The sequence below is a fragment of the Coregonus lavaretus genome (genome assembly GCF_964263955.1).
Source record: "Coregonus lavaretus genome assembly, chromosome: 9".
NCBI lineage: Eukaryota > Metazoa > Chordata > Actinopteri > Salmoniformes > Salmonidae > Coregonus > Coregonus lavaretus.
This window is the reverse complement of record NC_139996.1, coordinates 55,024,232-55,048,889: the sequence shown is the minus strand read 5'-3', so window position 1 is coordinate 55,048,889 and position 24,658 is coordinate 55,024,232. Positions and strand designations below refer to the sequence as shown.

The window sequence follows — 24,658 nt, the reverse complement described above, 5'->3', positions numbered from 1 at the left end:
CTGCCCATGCTAAAACGGACTTTTGGCAACTAGAGGCCTCTATCATTCTCTATGGGTGCTTCCCACTGGGCAGCTGTATCACAGTATCACAGGCAATAGCTAAAGTGGCCATTTTTTCCCGGCCATTATTTTTTATTTAAAGTAGAATAGCAGCCTACACACTGGGCAAAAAGGGTCCATATCAGGAGATATCTTTACATAACACGTTTTTGATATTCTAGAGAATACAGACCAATTCCAATGCATATTTTGTGGATATGCACCATATCCTGACAAATTCTGAATCCAGATGTGTCTTTTAGAAATTGGGATTACTCCGGATATCACACATGGACATTTCCTATGGACTTGAGATATGCGACATCCTATTTTCTCTCTTCATGTTGACAAATACTGACTGTATACATTGCATATCTGTGTTTCCTCAGTACATTCAAGATAATATGAAAAAGTATGAAAATGTATGCATTCACTAACTGTAAGTCGCTCTGGATAAGAGCGTCTACTAAATGACTAAAATGTACAATGTAAAATAATAAGCTATATTGATTCCAGAAATGCTTCTCTTGACTGAGGTCCATATCAAGATCTTGATATGCTTTTTGAAATCCTGAAAATAGGACAATTTTTGATGCATTTCTGAGTTTTCAGCACACGCTCAATAATGTGACTAATATGAAATCCAGTTTTTAAATGTTTAGGTGTATATTGTATTAGTGGTTAATATAAGATAGCTAGCTAACTAATTTAGGTAGCTAACTTGCAACTTGGCTAGCTAGCTAGCTTGTTCCAGTTAGTTTTCTCATCATGAATGAAGCAGTTAGAGTAGCTACCTTGTGGTATGGTTAGGTGAAATGACAATATTTTATTGCAATGTCGACACAATTTTGATTCTTAATTTATGCACTGACAGTTTGGAGTGGATCACAGACCACGTTGGGTCTGGACTGCGAGGGACCGCCGCTGACGAGCCAATCTGCACCCATCCACCTTAACAAACAGGGCAGGCAGTGGTATTGATGTTGTGCAACTTTTATTTTCCGTTAAATAAATAAAATACATTTTTAGCAAGTATTGGCCTATGTTTGCATCTTTACAGAAAACATGTGTTGAGATTGGAGCTCGGGATTTGCTATTCTGCATTTTTTAAACAGAAATTGCAGAGATGTGCTTTGGAAATAGCAACTTGGATTAAATATGACAATGTTTGCCTTTCCGTGCCTTGTATAGCCTACTACTGAATATGGTGCAAATGGATGCTCAGAGTGGGGAAAAAAGTATTTAGTCAGCAACCAATTGTGCAAGTTCTCCCACTTAAAAAGATGAGAGAGGCCTGTAATTTTCATCATAGGTACACGTCAACTATGACAGACAAACTGAGAATTTATTTCTCCAGAAAATCAAATTGTAGGATTTTTTATGAATTTATTTGCAAATTATGGTGGAAAATAAGTATTTGGTCACCTACAAACAAGCAAGATTTCTGGCTCTCACAGACCTGTAACTTCTTCTTTAAGAGGCTCCTCTGTCCTCCACTCGTTACCTGTATTAATGGCACCTGTTTGAACTTGTTATCAGTATAAAAGACACCTGTCCACAACCTCAAACAGTCACACTCCAAACTCCATTATGGCCAAGACCAAAGAGCTGTCAAAGGACACCAGAAACAAAATTGTAGACCTGCACCAGGCTGGGAAGACTGAATCTGCAATAGGTAAGCAGCTTGGTTTGAAGAAATCAACTGTGGGAGCAATTATTAGGAAATGGAAGACATACAAGACCACTGATAATCTCCCTCGATCTGGGGCTCCACGCAAGATCTCACCCCGTGGGGTCAAAATGATCACAAGAACGGTGAGCAAAAATCCCAGAACCACACGGGGGGACCTAGTGAATGACCTGCAGAGAGCTGGGACCAAAGTAACAAAGCCTACCATCAGTAACACACTACGCCGCCAGGGACTCAAATCCTGCAGTGCGAGACGTGTCCCCCTGCTTAAGCCAGTACATGTCCAGGCCCGTCTGAAGTTTGCTAGAGTGCATTTGGATGATCCAGAAGAGGATTGGGAGAATGTCATATGGTCAGATGAAACCAAAATATAACTTTTTGGTAAAAACTCAACTCGTCGTGTTTGGAGGACAAAGAATGCTGAGTTGCATCCAAAGAACACCATACTTACTGTGAAGCATGGGGGTGGAAACATCATGCTTTGGGGCTGTTTTTCTGCAAAGGGACCAGGACGACTGATCCGTGTAAAGGAAAGAATGAATGGGGCCATGTATCGTGAGATTTTGAGTGAAAACCTCCTTCCATCAGCAAGGGCATTGAAGATGAAACGTGGCTGGGTCTTTCAGCATGACAATGATCCCAAACACACCGCCCGGGCAACGAAGGAGTGGCTTCGTAAGAAGCATTTCAAGGTCCTGGAGTGACCTAGCCAGTCTCCAGATCTCAACCCCATAGAAAATCTTTGGAGGGAGTTGAAAGTCCGTGTTGCCCAGCGACAGCCCCAAAACATCACTACTCTAGAGGAGATCTGCATGGAGGAATGGGCCAAAATACCAGCAACAGTGTGTGAAAACCTTGTGAAGACTTACAGAAAACGTTTGACCTGTGTCATTGCCAACAAAGGGTATATAACAAAGTATTGAGAAACTTTTGTTATTGACCAAATACTTATTTTCCACCATCATTTGCAAATAAATTCATAAAAAATCCTACAATGTGATTTTCTGGAGAAAAAAAATCTCATTTTGTCTGTCATAGTTGACGTGTACCTATGATGAAAATTACAGGCGTCTCATCTTTTTAAGTGGGAGAACTTGCACAATTGGTGGCTGACTAAATACTTTTTTTCCCCACTGTATGTCACCTTCATGTGAAGAAGCACAATGATTTTCGGGCGCCTGAACAGGTAAAATAATTTGTCAGCTGGGCCTTTCATTAGTCGGATTTAGCCCATTTTTGATCAGACATACAAGGATGAATATTACATATCATGTTAGGATATCTATTGAAATTATAAAAATAATAAAAATATGGATACATAAATAATCAGGAAATGACTACAGATATGATACATTTCTGAAAATATGTGGATTCGTTCATGCCTAAGTATAAAGGCTTAGATACTAGTATCTTGCAATTAAAATACTTTTGGTTGGTTGGGATATGTGTTTGGAGGGTGATTGGTAGGAATATGTTTTAGTTCAAAACATTTTAGTGAACAGACTGCAGGCATTAGGCCTATGTTGTGTTGACCATTTTTGTGCTGTAGCTTAACTATTAAAATGGGGCACTGTAGACCAAAAAAGGCTCTTACTGAAGTGATTATAAAGGATCAGCACTGTCCAATTCATTTTAGCCTGATCCTTTTTCTTGACTGACAATCAACATGATGATTCCCTCAATGGGGACTGTCTTGAGCATATTCAAGAGTCTCGAACTTCACGTTGACATGGTAAACTGTCAGGTAGATGTCAGGAAGCAAATTATTTTGAGAGAATCAAGGGATTTATTGTTTGGTCATGGTGGAAAAAATGGATTGAGTTTATATCACCCTGTTTCATTCTACTCTTATCAAAATCACAACACTTTGAAGTTTAAATGTTTATCTTTTAGGATTGCACAATAATAATGGATTGAAAAAATACGATATGTTTAGGCCTAGTTGCATCAACATTTATGGTGATAGTGGAGTGTTTAGAAATTTGGTTTTGGTAGGCCTATAAATTGAAATTATATTGGTAGGCAAAATTGCATTGCTTTACATTAAATGTGTGACAAGTCAGTACCTGACTTCATTAATCCTAGACGAAGCCTGCAGTTGGATTGTGTAATGAATAGTATAATTTGATATAATATATTATACAAATTACAATGCTAGTAGTTAGACAAAAAATTGTATACTCTGCAGTGTGCAATAGTTCCAACACAATTATTGAGAAGCATCTAGGCCTATGCTTTTAATGTTGAAGTTAGTGAAAGTCAATATTGTATTAAAGACGACCATTTCCTAACAACTCCCTATCAATTCTGCGGCAACCCACTGCATTACTTTATTTTAGGCTATAATAAACCGTTATAATGCTTCCGCTTACACAGAGGGCTGATCACTTCATGAATATTTAAACGGTTAAGTATTCCGTAACAATCGGTGTCGAGGAGGAGGGGCAGGCACCAAGAGAGAATGAGCGAACACTATAGATGTGTATTGATCACAGTCACACTTGTAAGCGCCAGAGTCGCCCGATACTTTGTAGTAGAAAGTAGCAGATATAGCAAATATAGCCTTCAAGCTAATGCAACTCTTTATGGGCTAAATTATTAGACGACGAGACTCAGACCATTGAAACCCAAAGGACCTTTCAATAGGTTGAATTTCATAATTTGCTAGTTCAAAGACGTATAGGCTACACATGCTTTATACACGAATTTGAAATTGTCGCCACAAGGACGCCTCTGTGCACTAGACACACGGAAACTGAAGAGTAGTTGAAGTGAGCTTGTAAAAGGTAAGATACGGTTTAAAATATGTTTGTTTACAACATATATTCAAATTAGCCCAGCCTACTTCTAAAGCCATCTTGAAGCTTCTTCCCAAATGCGTGTGCGTGTGTGTGTGTGTCATTGAACGTCTAGACGTTTAGTTCACCCACAGGTAGCAATAAAAACTGCATAAATATGTCGAAAATGAACTCAAACCATTGAATAACATCTCCCACCTGCATTTTGCAGGATTGAGCATGCTGCCTCTTACTCCTTGGTAGTTCAGCCTGGTCTCATAGACTAATAGTGACATAGTAAATGTAAGTCCTCTGTACCTCAATTGGTAGAGTATGGCGCTTGTAACGCCAGTGTAGTGGGTTCGATCCCTGGGACCACCCATACGAAAAAATGTATGCACACATGACTGTAAGTCGCTTTGGATAAAAGCATCTGTTAAATGGAATATTATTAGTATTATGTCCCGGACACCAAATTACTATGAAATGTTACGTTTGGTATAACGTAAATGTCTAGTAACCCAAAAGTTGCGTGTTCAAATCTCATCACGGACAACTTTAGTATTTTAGTTAATTAGCAACTTTGCAACTACTTACTTTTTAGCTACTTTGCAACTATACTGAAGAAAAATAAAAACGCAACATGTAAAGTGTTGGTCCCGTGTTTCATGAACTGAAATAAAAGATCCCAGAAACTTTCCATACGCACAAAAAGCTTATTTCCCTCAAATTGTGTGCACAAATATCATTACATCCCTGTTAGTGAGCAATTCTCATTTGCCAAGATAATGAATCCACCTGACAGGTGTGGCATATCAAGAAATTACACAGGTGCACCTTGTGCTGGGTACAATAAAAGCCCACTCTAAAATGTGCAGTTTTGTCACACAATACAATGCCATAGATGTCTCAAGTTTTGAAGGAGTGTGCAATTGGCATGCTGACTGGAGGACTGAAATGAATTGAATGTTCATTTCTCTACCATAAGCCACCTCCAATGTCATTTTAGAGAATTTGCCAGTATGTCCAACCGGCCTCACAACCACAGACCACGTGTAACCACGCCAGCCCAGGACCTCCACATCCGGCTTCTTCACCTGCGGGATCGTAAGAGATCGGCCACCTGGACAGATGATGAAACTGAGGAGTATTTCTGTCTTTAATAAAGCCCTTTTGTGGGGAAAAACTCATTCTGATTGGCTGGGTCTGGCTCCCAAGAGGGTGGACCTATGCCCTCCCAGGCCCACCCATGTCTGCGTCCCTGCCCAGTCGTGAAATCCATAGATTACGGCCTAATTAATTTATTTCAATTGACTGATTTCCTTATATGAACTGGAACTCAGTAAAAATTTTGAAATTGTTGAATGTTGCGTTTTATATTTTTGTTCAATATATTTAGCATGTTAGCTAACCATTCCCCTAACCCTGACCTTTACCCTAACCTTAACCCCTAACCCCTAGCCTAGCTAATGTTAGCCACAACAAATTGGAATTCATAACATATACGAATTGCAAATTCGTAACATATTGTACGAATTGCAATTCGTAACATATTATATGAATTGTAATTCTCAACATATCATACGAGATGGAAGATGGACCTCCACAAATTAATACATACCATACTAAATGAAGGAGACATATTTACATTTACTATGTTACGTCTACCCCTGAGTCCCGGTTGCAGCAGTTAGATGCACCTTTATAGGAAAGTACAGTAAAGGTGGTTGACACTAAGCTGACAGGCATTGCAACCTGCTTGTGTGTGTGTGACACTCCTCTCAGGAAATAATTGCCTTACTAGTAACTCCTACTGCTGATTAGGCAAGGCATTAGATCTTTAGAAGGTCACTGAAGGCATTACTTAGGCAAAGAGGCAAGGTAAATATCACGTTTTGGTGTCACCAAGCCTGTGGAAATAGAGTGCCGGTGCTGATTCAAAGAGAAAAGCTTTAATGTGTTAACAGTTGATCTAAAACAGTAGTCCCAAACATTCACCCAGCCTAACAACAAACTGCATCTACAAGCAATGATGTTACATCTTGAATTGCATTAACATCACTGAGTAGTTTCCCTTGACTGTGATGGTCTTTTAGATGATAAGAGCTGTGTGTGTCTGTGCATTTGTAACATGTAGCTTACATACTAACACACTAGCCCCATTCAACAAGCCTCTGAGAAACCAACAGATGTTCCTCGATCAATAAATATTTGGCTTTAGTCCAGACTGACTGAAGATCAGCATTATTCCCAGTTTATGTCCATTCTCTGATACACACACTTTTTCATGAGTAAAAGCAATGGATAGGTGTCTCCCATGTCTCTCTCCTTTTCATTAGTTATTTTGGATCAGTGGCGAATGAAGGATATGTGGCAAAGCATTTAAAAGAAAACAGTACATCCCCTTCTTAAAGTGATCACTACTCTTACATAGGGCTGGGCGATATGGTCTAAAAATCATATCTCAATTTTTTCCTAACTTATGGGCGACTCACGATATATATCTCAATTTAAAAACAATTGTTTCTCTAAATAAGTTTTGTTGTCCAATTACAGGTCAAATACACTGCATTTCAGACAGTCAGCAATAATCTCTCTGTACCCCACAATTATCTGTAAGGTCCCTCAGTCGAGCAGTGAATTTCAAACACAGATTCAACCACAAAGGCCAGGGAGGGCACCTATTGGTAGATGGGAGAAGAAAAAATAGAGCAGACACTGAATATCCATTTCAGCATGGTGAAGTTATTAATTACAATATGGATGGTGTATCAATACACCCAGTCACTACAAAGATACAGACGTCCTTGCTAACTCAGTTGCCAGAGAGGAAGGAAACCGCTCAGGGATTTCACCATGAGGCCAATGGTGACTTTAAAACAGTTACAGAGTTTAATGGCTGTGATAGGAGAAACTAATACTAATCTAAATGACAGAGTGAAAAGAAGGAAGCCTGTACAGAATACAAATATTCCAAAACATGTATCCTGTTTGCAATAAGACACTAAAGTAAAACCGCAAATAAATGAATATTGTGTCCTGAATGCAAATCCAACACAACACATCACTGAGTACCAAGCATGTTGTTATTTTTGTGTGTTTTTGGGGGGGATAAAAAGAAACGGAATAGAGCTAAGCACAGGCAAAATCCTAGAGGAAAACCTGGTTCAGTCTGCTTTCCACCAGACACTGGGAGACAAATTCACCTTTCAGTAGGACAATAACCTAAAACACAAGGCCAAATATACACTGGAGTTGCTTACTAAGACGACATTGAGTGTTCCTGAGTGGCCTACTTACAGTTTTTACTTAAATCGGCTTGAAAATCTATGGCAAGACTTGAAAATGGCTGTCTAGCAATGATCAACAACCAACTTGACAGAGCTTGAAGAATTTTTAAAAGAATAATATGCAAATATTGTACAATCCAGGTGTGCAACCTCTTAGAGACTTACCCAGAAATACTCACATCTGTAATCGCTGCCAAAGGTGATTCTAACATGTATTGACTCAGGGGTGTGAATACTTATGTAAATTAGATATTTCTGTATTTTTAATAAAATTCTAAAAGCATGTTTTTACTTTGTCATTATGGGATACTGTGTGTAGATGGGTGAGAAAACACATGCATTTAATCCATTTTGAATTCAGGCTGTAACACAACTAAATGTGGAATAATACTTTCTGAAGGCACTGAATGACTGATTCTGTTGGACCAAACCTCAAATGCAAATAGCGAGTTGAAATCGCTTGTCAGAGAGGAAGAAAATATCTCTCATCTTTGTTTTTGTGAGTGGGAGGGGCTTGATTTGTGTGTGTAAATGGGACGGTGCACACAGCCTACAGTTGTTGCAAACAGAACAGAAGGAGCGAAGGAGACAAGACCAAAAAGACAACACGAGAACATAAACAGACATAAACGCTCATAAAACAAATACAACAACTTGATTCTTGCGATACTGGCATTTGGAATATAGCGCAAAAACAAATTTTAATTAATCAAATGTATTCTATATATCGCCCTAGTCTGACAGGGTTAGATGGATGAGAGGGCCATTGTGTACTGGGCATTTCCATGTAAAAAGCCCAATGAGCACTAACATGTGGAGTTCATTGGAGCACATCAAATTTGGTGTCAAATGAAATAAGCCTTTTTTCCCCTTTTTTTAAAACCATTTTACATCCTAAAAGTTAGGAATAAGCAAAGGCTTTGATTTCTGGTCAAACAGATGGAAAAGGGGTCTTCGAAATTATCTAGCAGAAAAAAATCTGAAAATGTATTAGAAATATATCAAAACACAATAATGTTGAAGTAAAGACCCCTGCCAGGTAATATCAACATTTTATATTTAGTTTTGCAGAAATTAATTGCCTAGTGTCTTGTCATGGTGTTACCAAAACCCACATATTTAAGATATTTTTAAGTTTATCTCCCTCATGAGGAGGGAGGATAATGAAAGTTCACAGATGTAACAAGTAAAGGTAGACCTACCAATTTATAGTGTTTTTACTGATCACAATTACCAAATCGGTAAAAGATTGACAAAAAAACTCTGACTGCAACTGAATGAGCTAAAATGGGAATTCATAGTAGTCACAAACCTCAGTTGCGTCACCTGCTACTGTCCTCCCTTCCACTGGCATACTGTTATGTTCAGCTCATAACTGTTTTCTTTCTCTTTCTGTCACGTGGTGGTCAAAGCTAGAGTGTGAAAACAGTCTGGCCAACCTCTCCCTTTCTCTCCCTCCCTAGTTAACATCACCTCTCCCAGCTCTTACTGACATCTACCCACGAGCCCCCTCTCTTTCCATTTACTGTAACCAGCCCCCTCACCCACTAAGCACCGACCGATACCGGACCTCCATGGACATTGAAAAGTAGTTGAAATTTGGTCAGTCCAAATCTGAACCAATCATAGATGTATTTTTCACAAGTTTGGACAGCACCGTACAGTACAGTACGGTAAAGAAATGTAGAGTGGAGTATAGGTCAGTACAATATATACAGTAGAGTTTGGTACAGTACAGTAGAGCACGATAGAGTAGATTCGGTTACCATCATTCTGTTATGATAACAGAATGATGGTAACAGAATGACGTCATGAGTCCCTGATCTGTACTATACAGAAATACATAATTATGAAAGTCATTCTCTTCATGGTGATGTATCCTGAATAGGTACACAAAGGTAGAACATGTAATATCCACCTTTGCATGTTTGGGTATTATTCTACACACTGGCTATTATTCTAATGAACTCCAGCCCCAAACAAGACCAAATTTGGTTGGTCAGGACCGGAAACAAGTCTGTACCAATCATAGACGTATATGTTTCACAGGTCTAGACATCACAGTACAGCACAGTAGAGCACACTGCAGTACAGTACAGCACAGTAGAGTAGAGTTCAGTACAGCTCAGTACAGCACAGTAGAGTAGAGTAAATTATACTGTACTCTAACTACTCTATTGTACTCTACTGTACTGTACCAAACTCTACTCTATATATTGTACTGACCTATACTCCACTCTACATTTCTTTACCGTACTGTACTGTACTGTACGGTGCTGTCCAAACTTGTGAAAAAGACATCTATGATTGGTTCAGATTTGGACTGACCAAATTTCAACTACTTTTCAATGTCCATGGAGGTCCGGTATCGGTCGGTGCTCAGTGGGTGAGGGGGCTGGTTACAGTAAATGGAAAGAGAGGGGGCTCGTGGGTAGATGTCAGTAAGAGCTGGGAGAGGTGACGTTAACTAGGGAGAGAGAGAAAGGGAAAGGTTGGCCAGACTGTTTTCACACTCTAGCTTTGACCACCACGTGACAGAAAGAGAAAGAAAACCGTTGTGTGCTGAACATAACCCGTAACAGTGGAAATTGTTAAAAGTAGTCCTTGTGCATAGAGTTGTATGGTTTCTTTGACTTTGTAACCAATGGTTTTTGTTTGGCATACTTTTAAAGTGAAAAAAATAATCTCAGCGTCATTCGGTTACAATGGAATTGCCCTACTACCACTACTATCCAGTCACGTACAGATCTGTGATAAACAATGTATTTATGGATGCATTTTGAAAGTATACAGTGGGGAAAAAAAGTATTTAGTCAGCCACCAATTGTGCAAGTTCTCCCACTTAAAAAGATGAGAGAGGCCTGTAATTTTCATCATAGGTACACGTCAGCTATGACAAACAAAATGAGAAAAAAATTTCTCCAGAAAATCACATTGAAGGATTTTTAATGAATTTATTTGCAAATTATGGTGTAAAATAAGTATTTGGTCATCTACAAACAAGCAAGATTTCTGGCTCTCACAGACCTGTAACTTCTTCTTTAAGAGGCTCCTCTGTCCTCCACTCGTTACCTGTATTAATGGCACCTGTTTGAACTTGTTATCAGTATAAAAGACACCTGTCCACAACCTCAAACAGTCACACTCCAAACTCCACTATGGCCAAGACCAAAGAGCTGTCAAAGGACACCAGAAACAAAATTGTAGACCTGCACCAGGCTGGGAAGACTGAATCTGCAATAGGTAAGCAGCTTGGTTTGAAGAAATCAACTGTGGGAGCAATTATTAGGAAATGGAAGACATACAAGACCACTGATAACCTCCCTCGATCTGGGGCTCCACGCAAGATCTCACCCCGTGGGGTCAAAATGATCACAAGAATGGTGAGCAAAAATCCCAGAACCACACAGGGGGACCTAGTGAATGACCTGCAGAGAGCTGGGACCAAAGTAACAAAGCCTACCATCAGTAACACACTACGCCGCCAGGGACTCAAATCCTGCAGTGCCAGACGTGTCCCCCTGCTTAAGCCAGTACATGTCCAGGCCCGTCTGAAGTTTGCTAGAGTGCATTTGGATGATCCAGAAGAGGATTGGGAGCATGTCAGATGAAACCAAAATATAACTTTTTGGTAAAAACTCAACTCGTCGTGTTTGGAAGACAAAGAATGCTGAGTTGCATCCAAAGAACACCATACCTACTGTGAAGCATGGGGGTGGAAACATCATGCTTTGGGGCTGTTTTTCTGCAAAGGGACCAGGACGACTGATCCGTGTAAAGGAAAGAATGAATGGGGCCATGTATCGTGAGATTTTGAGTGAAAACCTCCTTCCATCAGCAAGGGCATTGAAGATGAAACGTGGCTGGGTCTTTCAGCAAGACAATGATCCCAAACACACCGCCCGGGCAACGAAGGAGTGGCTTCGTAAGAAGCATTTCAAGGTCCTGGAGTGGCCTAGCCAGTCTCCTGATCTCAACCCCATAGAAAATCTTTGGAGGGAGTTGAAAGTCTGTGTTGCCCAGCGACAGCCCCAAAACATCACTGCTCTAGAGAAGATCTGCATGGAGGAATGGGCCAAAATACCAGCAACAGTGTGTGAAAACCTTGTGAAGACTTACAGAAAACGTTTGACCTGTGTCATTGCCAACAAAGGGTATATAACAAAGTATTGAGAAACGTTTGTTATTGACCAAATACTTATTTTCCACCATAATTTGCAAATAAATTCATTAAAAATCCTACAATGTGATTTTCTGGATTTTTTTCTCTCATTTTGTCTGTCATAGTTGACGTGTACCTATGATGAAAATTACAGGCCTCTCTCATCTTTTTAAGTGGGAGAACTTGCACAATTGGTGGCTGACTAAATACTTTTTTTCCCCACTGTAGATTCATAGTGCCCACTATCCTAGTCTCAATTAGGGCGACTCAGGTGGCTAATAGCCCTCATGTTGCAGAGTGCCCCACAAACCCTTGCTCTGATTTCTTCTTGGATCAGGGCAAATGGAAGCATCCAGGGTGGGTGCACACAAGCATGCTATTGTTTATTTTCATCTGGTCTGCCAAACAGAGAACAGAGAGAGAGGTGATTGCTAAATACTTATTTAGCGTTGCCAGGCTACCCTCAGTGGAGCGCACAAAGGGACAGCATTAGAGGGGACGCCGAACAGAGCACGAAGGCCAGAGAAAAAAAGCGGGTGCAGAATAATCTTTCATTTTCAGCTTTTCGATGTTCTGTCTAATTTTGGGTCTGCACTTGATGAGGACACGTACACACTCTCTCTTTCTCTCTCGCTCTCATTCTCTCTCTCATTCATTTGTACACAGACAGGCCCAACTGAGCTGGTCATAACACATGCGTAAATCTTAACCAATTTTTTCACGCAAGCAAGGGTTGGCCCACATATATTGAATATTAGGCATTGCCCCTCTTTAAAGGAGTGGTGGGTGCTGTTGCATCTTCTCTCATTCTACAGTAAATTGGGGAGGTAGGGATACTTAGAGATAGAGTAGAGTCAAATGTGTACCGTAGGTGTTTGCCAGCTTGTGTTTGTGCAAGTCTTTGTGTGTTTGTTTGTATACCAGGCCAACTTGTGCATGAGTGCCTTTTCTGTGTGTGGGAAAGAGCGCATGTGCGTTGTTTACAACATTTGGTGGCATTCACCACCCTCCCTTCCCCTTCATGTGGGCTTCCTGCTCTCTCTGACAGTGAGTGACTTGAGTCTAAAAGCTGTGCGATGGCCTGCCTCCTTTCACCTTGTCCCTCATCATCTCATTTTAGTTTACCAAGCTGTCGACACAGTATTATTTTTGGGGCCTGGATCACAAGCTATCCATATAACTGCAGAACACCGAATCCCATTAAACTGCTGTTCTCAGGCGCTTATTACTAGCCTAGTGTAGCCTAGCTTAGCCACTCTTCTCTTACCAAACCAACCCAGGCTGTTGGCGGTTGGCCCTTTCATTAGGGCACAGTTTGCGTTGTAAACAGTACTGAGGTTTGGGTTAGAGCAGTAAGGCAGGAAGCTAATGGACGAGAGGAAGTTGACATGACTGCACATCAGGGGTTCACCACCTCGCTGCTTTCGGAATGATTCAGGCGCTCTCGTATTGAGACAACATAGGCGTCTTCCCCTCAGCCACGGTTTCACTTAGTCAACTCACTCTCTCACCGGAGCGGTTTACTGTACACACACAAACACATTTTGTGTGAGTGTTGTAGCCAAAGTATTTCGGTTTGACTCTTCGGCTACGCCAGTGACTGTTGGTTCTGAAACTTTCACAATGTCACGCCATGTTTCCCTTTCATCCACGGGGTCTGTTCAGTAGAATTAAAGGCTTTAGCATTGGAGGCGGGAATGGACAGTATAGCTCATACACACACTTCTATACCGCAGGATAAATGATACTTTTTGCAATGTCATGAACTTTCAGTTGTGCCCTATTGAATAGCCATTATTAACCACTGACTTGTGTTCTCTGCAGGCCTGGTGCATGATGGGATCTTTTCGGCGGCCCCGCCCTCGCTTCATGAGCTCGCCCGTGCTGACGGACCTCGCACGCTTCCACGCCAGCTCGGCCGGCCTGCAGCTGTCCAACACCAGCGTCTGGAATAGGTGGGTGAGCCTCCTCATCTGTGTGAACCACATCCAACACTGCTTTTAAATGTGTGTGTTTGAGTGTGTGAAACACATTTATCTTTTTAAACATATCTGACAGAGGGTCCATACCATCCATTAGATACTAAACTGACTTCGGTTTGCTTTCAAATGGGAAGCAACTAGATTTGATACAGTTTGACCAAACCATATTATATCTCTTTGTGGCTCACTTTATTTCCCTAAAATGTCCAAAGAGAACATGATAGGAAATGACAGGGAAAATAATGTTGGAATCCCACCAGGAAGTTTATAAAGGATATGGGGTATGAATATGTTAGTAAGTGTCCTGGTTGGAGCAGGAAGCCCTGCGATTATGTCTTTCCTCTCTGACCACCCCATCACTCTTTATCTGCAAAAGGTGTGGATAGTACTGTTAAGCTGGCGTTTTTGAACACATTCACTACGGAAGCGGACGCTAACCCTTTATTTTGGTATGGGAATGTGTCAGACTGCTCTCCCCCCTCCACTTCTCTCAGGAAGTGAATAGAGCATTTGACAGGATGTTTTGTGGGAAGCGGATGGGGCAGCAAACGCTTCGGCTGCTCAGAGGTCACTTCCGCTAAACCCCAGAGGTGCCACTGACGCACTTGGCGTGCTCTTTGTCCACCGAAAGCAGGGGGTCTTTCCGTAGGTCACCTGCTGCCGCCACCTCTTGAACGGCACAGTCCTCCACAGCGAAGGGCTGAAGGCACAATGGCACGCTGCACTGTTTTGATCTGATAGCGGAGTGCCCTAAACTAGAACAAAAGGCCAATGCAAGGTTTTCGCAAGCCCTATTTTCCTATCTAATTCCTTCAGCTCTACAAAAGTGCCCAGAGGGTACGGACTAGGGGTTGATTCTGGACAGTGCCTTTACACAGCTTTGCTGCACAATGAAAGGGTTTATGAAAACACCCAAGGCCATGTTATGACAATATGTTATGTCATGTTATGACAATATTATCAATCTGCATAGGGGCTTCAAATGGATCCCTGGTTTTCACTGTTTACAGTATGTCCATGCCTCCCTGTTGCAAAATGCATCATATTTCACACCTCTTTTCATAAGGAGGCTACATTTGAGAATTCATATTCAGAAAATGTTGCATGGCACTAATTCTCCACGGTAGGTTGTTATCAAAAGAAGTAAAAAAAAAAGAAGTAATTAACATGACTCAAGACATACACTGAGCATACAAAACATTAAGGACACATGCTCTTTCCATGATATAGACTGAACAGGTGAATCCAGGTGAAAGACAAGATCCCTTATTAATGTCACTTGTTCAATCCACTTAAATCAGCGTAGATGAAGGGGATGAGACAGGTTAAAGAAGGATCTTTAAGCCTTGAGACAATTGAGACATGGATTGTGTATGTGTGCCATTCAGAGGGTGAATGGGCAAGACAAAATATTTAAGTGCCTTTAAACGGGTTATGGTAGTAGGTGCTAGGCGCACCAGTTTGTGTCAAGAACTGCAACGCTGCTGGGTTTTTCACACTCAACAGTTTCCCGTGTCTATCAAGAATGGTCCACCATCCAAAGGACATCCAGCCAACTTGACACAACTGTAGGAAGCATTGAAGTCAACATAGGCCATCATCCCTGTGGAATGCTTTCAACACCTTGTAGAGTCCATGCCCCGACGGATTTAGGCTTTTCTGAGGGCAAAGGGATGCAACTCAATATTAGGAAGGTGTTCCTAATGTTTGGTATACTAAGTGTATGATTGACTTATTAGACAAAACAAGGCAACCTAATCACCATCATCTATCACAATCAGCCATCTTTCAGAAAGTTTAAATACTGTCCTGTCGGTCTCAGCCAGAGCTTCCCATTTGCCAGGCAGTTGAGACGCCCTCACCTATGCCCTCTGACCTAACCTATGAGCTCTGACCTGATCCTTGCCTGTGTTTCTGTCCCTTAGCGTCCAAACAGCCGTGATCAAAGTGTTCCAGGGTGGAGGGTTGCAGGCCAATGAGCTTTACACCCTCAATGAGAGCATCAGGTAAGGCTGAATTGACCGTCTAGATAGGCGTACTCTGTACGAGCTTTGTGACTTCACGCAGGAAGCTTTGGGGACCTCCTTGTTTTGCTCTTGTAACCCTTGATAGATAAGGGCCTTAGTGGAGTCAACAGAATGGAAAGGAGATATCAAATTGTTTATACCACCTTTGAGTTAGGGCACCACTGTATGTCAATACTTTTATAAAGTGCGTTTTAAATCAATGTTTTTCTTTCACGTTATTAGCTAATGTCCCATTGTTCTGTGTCCTTTTAGATGGCTCCTGAAGACAGAGTTGGGCTCGTTCATCACAGAGTACTTCCAGGTATGCCCTTTCCCCTCTTGCATGTACTGTAGATTCACCACCCAAAATGATCAAAGGAATAGTTATAATGCACATGAAGGTGCATATATACACTACCGTTCCAAAGTTAGGGGTCACTTAGAAATGTCCTTGTTTACGAAAGTAAAAAGATTATAATGTTGTCCATTAAAATAACATCAAATTGATCAGAAATACAGTGTAGACATTGTTAATGTTGTAAATGGCTATTGTAGCTGGAAACGGCTGATAAAAAAAAAAAAAAAAAAAGGAATATCTACATAGGCGTACATAGAGGCCCATTATCAGCAACCATCAGTCCTGTGTTCCAATGGCATGTTGTGTTTGCTCATCCAAGTTTATCATTTTAAAAGGCTAATTGATCATTAGAAAACCCTTTAGCAATTATGTTAGCACAGCTGAAAACCGTTGTGCTGATTAAAGAAGCAATAAAAACTGGCCTTCTTGAGACTAGTTGAGTATATGGAGCATCAGCAATTGTGGGTTCGATTACAGGCTCAAGATGGCCAGAAACAAATAACTTTCTTCTGAAACTCGTCAGTCGGAGCTCGTTTTTTTCCAGAGTTCCCAGTTGTCTTGAACTCACTGAAGTCTGAGATTTCCCAGTTCCGAGTTTCTAGTTGTTTTGAACTCGGCAGAAGTCATGCTGGATTGACAGCATGGCCAATGTATTCAACCTTTTCTGGCCCATGGTGTTGAATATTTATCCTTTTAAGCTTGGAAAAGAGACCCTTAAACCCAGACTTGGACCACACACCCGCTACACTGAATAGCAGGCTAGTGATTGCTTTGCAATACTTGCAGTTAGCCACTGACTCCTTCCAAACCACTCATTGTTGAATTTGCATTTTCCAACTTGTTGTGTAATGTTTATGTCCAATGACTGATGAGCACCGATACGTTTTATCTGTAATTTCTCTTCATAATTTCTCTTCATATGACAAGGTTTGAAAAGGATTTGCTAGTAGATTGTTGACTTGATTCATGATGATGACTGCTAGCTTGCTAGCTAAGATTTTGAAAGTATCATGTTGACATGATCAGTCCAATCAAAGCTACGGTAGATATAACGTGATTTGACGTCTTTTTATCTGTGGCCAATGACCTTGAGCCTTCTTGGATGGGCACAATGTAACCCCGTAGATTTTGCGGCTACGTAGTGTCCCAATGAGTGACAGAACACTGAACCAATCACGGCGCATCTAGAGAACATTACCAACCCCTACACTCCTTATTTTCCGCTGGCTGCCCCACCACCACAGAAAGCACTGAGCTAGGCTGAAACACCTGCATCAAAAAGAGAACATGTTTGTATGTGGCTTTATTAATTCAAAGATGTTTTAATGTTTTTACATTGTTTGCAAACTGATATGTGACACGTATTAATGCCAAAATAACATACAAAACAGGCTAAACAGTTGGGGCTCAACACAGGTGGGGCTCTGCCACTGAGTTGAGCAATGGTCAAATGACTTTTTTTAATCCATCAAGCCTCCAATCAGAAGTGGAAGTGTGTGTTCCATTGCAGTGTTAGTTGAGGTGTTACGCAACACATTGACTTACCAGCGCCTCTATATGCAATGAGCAGATTTTGTTTTGCTTAGTGCTTTTCTGTGCATTTGTTGATCAATTATTCTATCAGCATAGAACTGACTCTTTTAAGGGGGTTGAAACCTGTTCATTCTGAACGTGGGTTATAAATATCCCCTTTTCTATGTGTTTTGGATAGGACAAAAATGAACACCTCCTCTCAGCAACATTACACCAACTGGCATGTGAGATGCATTTCATTTGCACACCAGATGTCCCTCATGTAGATTTGAATAGAGTCATCGGCCTCAGCCATGTCGCCATGGAAGAAAACTTGAAACTGTTATCGTTTCCTTGAATTTAAAAACATAAGTTTCGAACATGTGCTCTTTCTTTCTTACAATTTGTCCTAGAATCAACTCTTGACCAAAGGCCTGTCACATATTCTGGAGAAGATTAGACTAAATGAGGGTAAGTGTGCCGTCTGCTCCATGAAACGTTGCAAACAATTTGGGTAGAGTGCATTTACATTTAAGGAAGTTACTTTGTTTCCAGCAAAATGGTCAGGGTATTTTCCCAAGGTCTCAGTTGGCAATATGCCCTCCTTTCATATGTCCAATCTCCATGCATCTGAAAGCATTATGTGTAAAAAACAATTAAATAGTAAAAATCCAAGTGCCATATTGCTTTCCGCCTGTCCAATGTTTTCAGACTCAGTGAAAGAACTTAGATCCGTTCCATTTGTCACAGCGTCATCTAATGGTGGTTAATTTGTCCCTCTTTTTCTCCTCAGGTGACAGTCAACTCCTCATCCTGTCCGAGATGTGGGTCAGGTTCTTCACTGGAATCTTGCCCACGCTCCAGGCTATATTCTATCCTGTTCAGGTACTGCCAACATACAGGCCGTCCTTTCGCTGAGACTTTAAACCAACTGCCTGACCCTCAGTGGTCAGTACAAATCCCATGGCACTTGGTTTATACAGTAGGGGTGTTATTAATCCTGCCGTCCTGGCTTAATTCCAAAACTGGCTGCTCTTACTACTGCACATAGCCAGACAGGGACAATCCTCTCGCTGCCCCTGTCAGTGTAGGGTCAGACCTCTCTTTCTCTCTCTCCTTCCCTCTCTCAATTAAAGCCTCTGCCTCTTGCCATACTCTTTCGTTTCTTTGGCATCTTGAAGTCCTACCAGCCCTTTACTGCGATGTTGCCATCAAATCTCATCCCTCATGAACATCATTAGTTTGTGTGTTTTTTTCCCTGTGTGAGTGCAGGGTCAGGAGCTTACTGTCAGACAGATGACTCTACTGGGCTTCAGAGACCTGGTCCTGTTGAAGCTCTCCCTAGAAGACATACTACCCATTGCCACAGTCCCCCAAGCCATCACACAAATGCTGCTGATTCTGCAGGTAAACTTACTTCTACACCAGTCATTATAATCTGGACATGTAGACACTTCCTGTGCCAATTGTCAACACATACAGTATAATAATAGTTAGTACATGTAGCTTCTAAACCCCTGTGGATCAGTTGCAGTGAAAAGCTGAAGTACTACAATGGCAAATCAGAGCCTGGCTCTGTGGCAAATGAACATAACATGATCTCACATCGTAATATGAAGTTAATGCAATAGGGTTCAAAGTGAGGCCTCTGTGTCAACTGTCTGTGTTGAGCACCATCCCATGCTTACTCACAGTGTATCTGTCCATGTTTCTGTCATTGTATCTATCCACAGGGCATCCATGAGCCTAACGGGCCCAGTCAAGAGTACTATCAGCTAGAGGGATTGGTTGAGATAGTCATCTCGCCTTACCTGGGGAACGTCCTCCACGTTAGCAACATCAACTGCTTCGTAGGTGAGTGGCCTGGGTCACAACAAAACATAGTATAAGCTTTGGTCCCACGTATTGTAGATAAGAAGTAAGATGATGTGTTTATTTAAATTTTTAATCCTATCGTATTTTGAACAATAATGAACAGTTTAAAAAAATAGTAAAATAGTACTTGTTTTCAAAAGAAGTAAGCATACACAGCAATTTTACCAGGTTTGTAATAAGAAGGAGAATGTGTGATCCCCTTACCGTGGCCCCCAGGCTCCATGAGGGGAAATAAACCCTGAAAACTCTAACTAGGCTTCTATGGCACGACAAATCCACCACATCAAAAACAACACCAGAGCCTGCAAATCTGCATTTGATCACATTTCTTATCCCACTGGCCTGAAACTGGCTAGCACATACACTCTCTTTCTTGCACTTTCTTCCCTTCCCTTGTGGTTGTTTCTATGATTGCCATTTACAGTCAACCTGATAAATGAAATGGCTTGGCATGGTCGTGACAGCATGCACTAAACTAGAGCATGCAGATATCCCTGAGTAATTAAAGGCCATATGCAGCCGTTTTTATATCAATATCAAATAATTTCAGGGTAACAATTAAGTACCTTACTGTAATAGATTTCCATTAAAATTGGCCAAAATAGCTTTTTAGCAAAAAAACTTTTCGCAAGTAAGTATTTTGCTAGGACTGTGGGAGTGGTCTGAGTGGGAAAGGGAAAACTAGCGGTTATTGGCAGAGAGGTTTGGAACTCTCTTTGTTATTGGTCTGTTAACCAATTTACCTCATGGTGATGTCACCATGAAAAGCCGAAACTCCTGCCCATGCAAACCTGCTGATTAAAAGGTCCTGTGTAAATTATAGTTTCAACCAGCAACTATAGTGCCTTCAGAAAGTATTTACACCCCTTGACTTTTTCCACATTTTGTTGTGTTACAGCCTGAATTTAAATTGAGATTGTTTTGGTCACTGGCCTACACACAATACCCCATAATGTCAAAGTGGAATAATGTTTTTCGGAATTTGTACAAATTAATAAAAAATGTCTTGAGTCAATAAGTATTCAACCACTTTGTTATGGCAGGCCTAAGTAAGTTCAGGAGTAAACATATGCTTAACAAGTCACATAATAAGTTGCATGGACTTTTACATTATTTTTGAATGACTACTCATCTCTGTACCCCACACATGTAATTACCTGTATGGTCTCTCAGTCAAGCAGTGAATTTCAAACACAGATTCAACCACAAAGACCAGGGAGGTTTTCCAATGCCTCACAAAGAAGGGCACCTATTAGTAGATGGGTAAAAATAAAAAGGCAGACATTGAATTTCCCTTTGAGCATGGTGAAGTTATTAATTACACTTTGGATGGTGTATAAATACACCCAGTCACTACAAAGATACAGGCGTCCTTCCTAACTCAGTTGCCGGAGAGGAACGAAACTGCTCAGGGATTGAACCATGATGCCAATGGTGACTTTAAAACAGTTACAGAGTTTAATGGCTGTGATAGGAGAAAACTGAGGACGGATCAACAACATTGTACTTACTTCACAATACTAACCTAATTGACAGAGTGAAAAGAAGGAAGCTTGTACAGACAAAATATATTTCAAAACATGCATCCTGTTTGCAACAAGGCACTAAAGTAATACTGCAAAAAATGTGGCAAAGCACTTTCTGTCCTGAATACAAAGTCTTATGTTTGAGGCAAATCCAATAAAACACATTACTGCGTACCACTCTACATATTTTCAAGCATAGTGGTAGCTGCATCATGTTATGGGTATGCTTGTAATCGTTAAGGACTGGGGAGTTTTTCAGGATAAAAATAAATAGAATTGAGCTAAGCACAGGCAAAATCCTAGAGGAAAACCTGGTTGAGTCTGCTTTCCACCAGACACTGGGAGATGAATTCACCTTTCAGCAGGACAATAACCTAAAACATAATGCCAAATCTACACTGGAGTTGCTTACCAAAAAGACAGTGAATGTTCCTGAGTGGCGAGTTAGGTTTTGACTTAAATCTACTTGAAAATCTATGGCAAGACTGTAAATGGTTGTCTAGCAATGATCAACAACCAATTTGACAGAGCTTGAAGAATTTTGAAAATAATAATGGGCAAATGTTGTACATTCCAGATGTGGAAAGCTCTTAGAGACTTCCCCAGAAAGACTCACAGCTGTATCGCTGCCTAAGGTGCTTCTACAAAGTATTGACTCAGGGGTGTGAATACTTACAGTACCAGTTAAAAGTTTGGACACCTACTCATTCAAGGGTTTTTCTTAATTTTTTACTATTTTCTACATTGTAGAATAATAGTGAAGACATCAAAACTATGAAATAACACATATGGAATCTTGTAGTAACCAAAAAAGTGTTAAACAAATCAAAACATATTTTATATTTGAGATTCTTCAAATAGCCACCATTTGCCTTGATGACAGCTTTGCACACTCTTTGCATTCTCTCAACCAGCTTCACCTGGAATGCTTTTCCAACAGTCTTGAAGGAGTTTCCACATATGCTGAGCACTTGTTGGCTGCTTTTCCTTCACTCTGCTGTCCGACTCATCCCAAACCATCTCAATGTGGTTGAGGTCGGGGGATTGGTAAAATAGCCCTTACACAGCCTGGAGGTGTGTTGGGTCATTGTCCTGTTGAAAAACAAATGATAGTCCCACTAAGCCCAAACCAGATGGGATGGCATATCGCTACAGAATACTGTGGTAGCCATGCTGGTTAAGTGTGCCATGAATTCTAAATCAATCACAGACAGTGTCACCAGCAAAGCACCCCCACACCATAACACCTCCTCCTCCATGCTTTACGGTGGGAACTACACATGCGGAGATCATCCATTCACCCACACCGCGTTTCACAAAGACACAGCGGTTGGAACCAAAAATCTCCAATTTGGACTCCAGACCAAAGGACAAATGTCAACCGGTCTAATGTCCATTGCTCATGTTTCTTGGCCCAAGCAGGTCTCTTCTTCTTATTGGTGTCCTTTAGTAGTGGTTTCTTTGCAGCAATTCAACCATGAAGGCCTGATTCACACAGTCCCCTCTGAACAGTTGATGTTCAGATGTGTCTGTGACTTGAACTCTGTGAAGCATTTATTTGGGCTGCAATTTCTGAGGCTGGTAACTCTAATGAACTTATCCTCTGCAGCAGAGGTAACTCTGGGTCTTCCATTCCTGTGGCCGTCCTCATGAGAGCCAGTTTCATCATAGCGCTTGATGGTTTTTGCGACTGCACTTGAAGAAACTTTCAAAGTTCTTGATATTTTCCGTATTGACTGACCTTCATGTCTTAAAGTAATGATGGACTGTCGTTTCTCTTTGCTTATTTGAGCTGTTCTTGACATAATATGGACTTGGTCTTTTACCAAATAGGGCTATCTTCTGTATACCACCCCTACCTTGTCACAACACAACTGATTGGCTCATACGCATCTTTGTCATTATGGGATTTTGTGTGTAGATGGGAGAGAAAAATTACATATTTAATCCATTTTGAATTCACGCTGTAACACAACAAAATGGGAAATAAGTCAGGGGGTATGAATACTTTCTGAAGGCACTGTATCAGGAAATAACATTGATAAAAATAATATGTTGCAGTGTTAGTTTCATCAGCTGTTGTGCAATATGATAGAAGAAAACAGGAAAAACATAATTTTGACTGCACTGGGCCTTTAACAATTGTTCTTGAATTAGGACTGGTGAACTACATTGCATTGCATTTATCCAATGCGTACTCATCAGGAGTTGACTGTATTACTTTCAACAACAGCAGAGAAATGCTCAAACAGTTGACTGTATTACTTTTCAAACAGGTGTTTCCCTCTTCCTCTATCCCTAGAATCCCGTGCACCACTTTCCAGGTTAGGAGGTGTGGCACAACCAGAGATCACTGTTACTCATCATCATGCCTCAGACTCCTCCTCTCTAGCGCCCCTAGTGGAGCAGGAGGGGGAAGCCTACCTGGAGAAGGGGGGAGGAGTCCGACGCCACACAGTGGCCAACGCACACTCCGACATACGGCTGCTCTCGGCTTCTGGCAGGATGCACCCTGGGATGGAGGAGGACAGTGGTGGCGGTGGTGGGAACGGGATGGCAGGCAACGGCATGCAGCCCAGGCCTTTCTCCAGCCATCCAGACATCCTGGAATCCCCACTGGGAGTGGTGGGGCCCTTTAGATGGCAGAGCTCGGCTGAAATCAGCGGCTTTCCTCCCAGCTAACTAGTGGTAGCGGCTGGAGATCATTGGTGTTATTGATTCCTGGAAGCTCTGAGGGGATAAAAAACATATCTGAGAGAGAGTGGGTGGGTGGAGTCTCTGCCACCAAAGGGCTTTCCTTCCCCTGTGCTCAGAGGAACAGTTGATTGTCTCCGTACAGCTGTTTCCCTACGTGCCAACACGTCATAACTGATTGATGACAGGTAGTTACTGTAACCGTTCGTGTTTTTACCCTGTTAAACCTCTTATAAGGACACGGAGGAATGAGAGTGAGATCTGAGCCTCATGTAAAGAGAGTCTATTTGTGACTGACCGCCTTGATTCGGTCTTATGTAGCAACATTTGAAATTGTGTTTTTTACATTGGATAAAAGTAGACTCAGTAGACTCAGAGCTAGACAAAATCATACACTGCAGTTGAGGAACAAATGGGAAAGTAATTCTGCTTTGAAAGTTGATAAACTTTTGAGAAAATGGCCCTTGAATGTTTTGGGACACCTACTGGAGAGCTCTTTTTTGTCTACACCCATTCAGCATCGTTCACACCCTCTTAAGCCTTAGCCCCACCCATCTCTTTCACGTGTGAGGCCATGTGCGAAACAGTGAGTATGGTAGTGTACAACCAAAGATTTCAAGACTAAACGCTGGTTTATACTATTTCTATCGACATGTCTGTATACAGTAGTCACAGTGACATCATGAACATTCTATTGTCGTCCGACATCGTTATGAAAAAGTATAAACACAAAAACAACAGGCTGCA

General features: G+C 41.3%; 1 protein-coding gene across 1 annotated transcript; it reads left to right on the top strand.

Annotated features, from left to right (window-relative positions):
* Positions 1-4,200: 4,200 nt before the first annotated feature.
* Positions 4,201-24,395, top strand: prr5l (proline rich 5 like). Its single transcript, XM_084168253.1, has 9 exons — positions 4,201-4,515; positions 13,783-13,913; positions 15,866-15,946; positions 16,220-16,268; positions 18,230-18,287; positions 18,610-18,701; positions 19,089-19,223; positions 19,550-19,670; positions 23,520-24,395. The coding sequence occupies exons 2-9, from the start codon at positions 13,792-13,794 to the stop codon at positions 23,897-23,899; spliced, it is 1,038 nt and encodes a 345-aa protein (XP_084024379.1). The 5' UTR covers positions 4,201-4,515; positions 13,783-13,791; the 3' UTR covers positions 23,900-24,395.
* Positions 24,396-24,658: the final 263 nt, after the last annotated feature.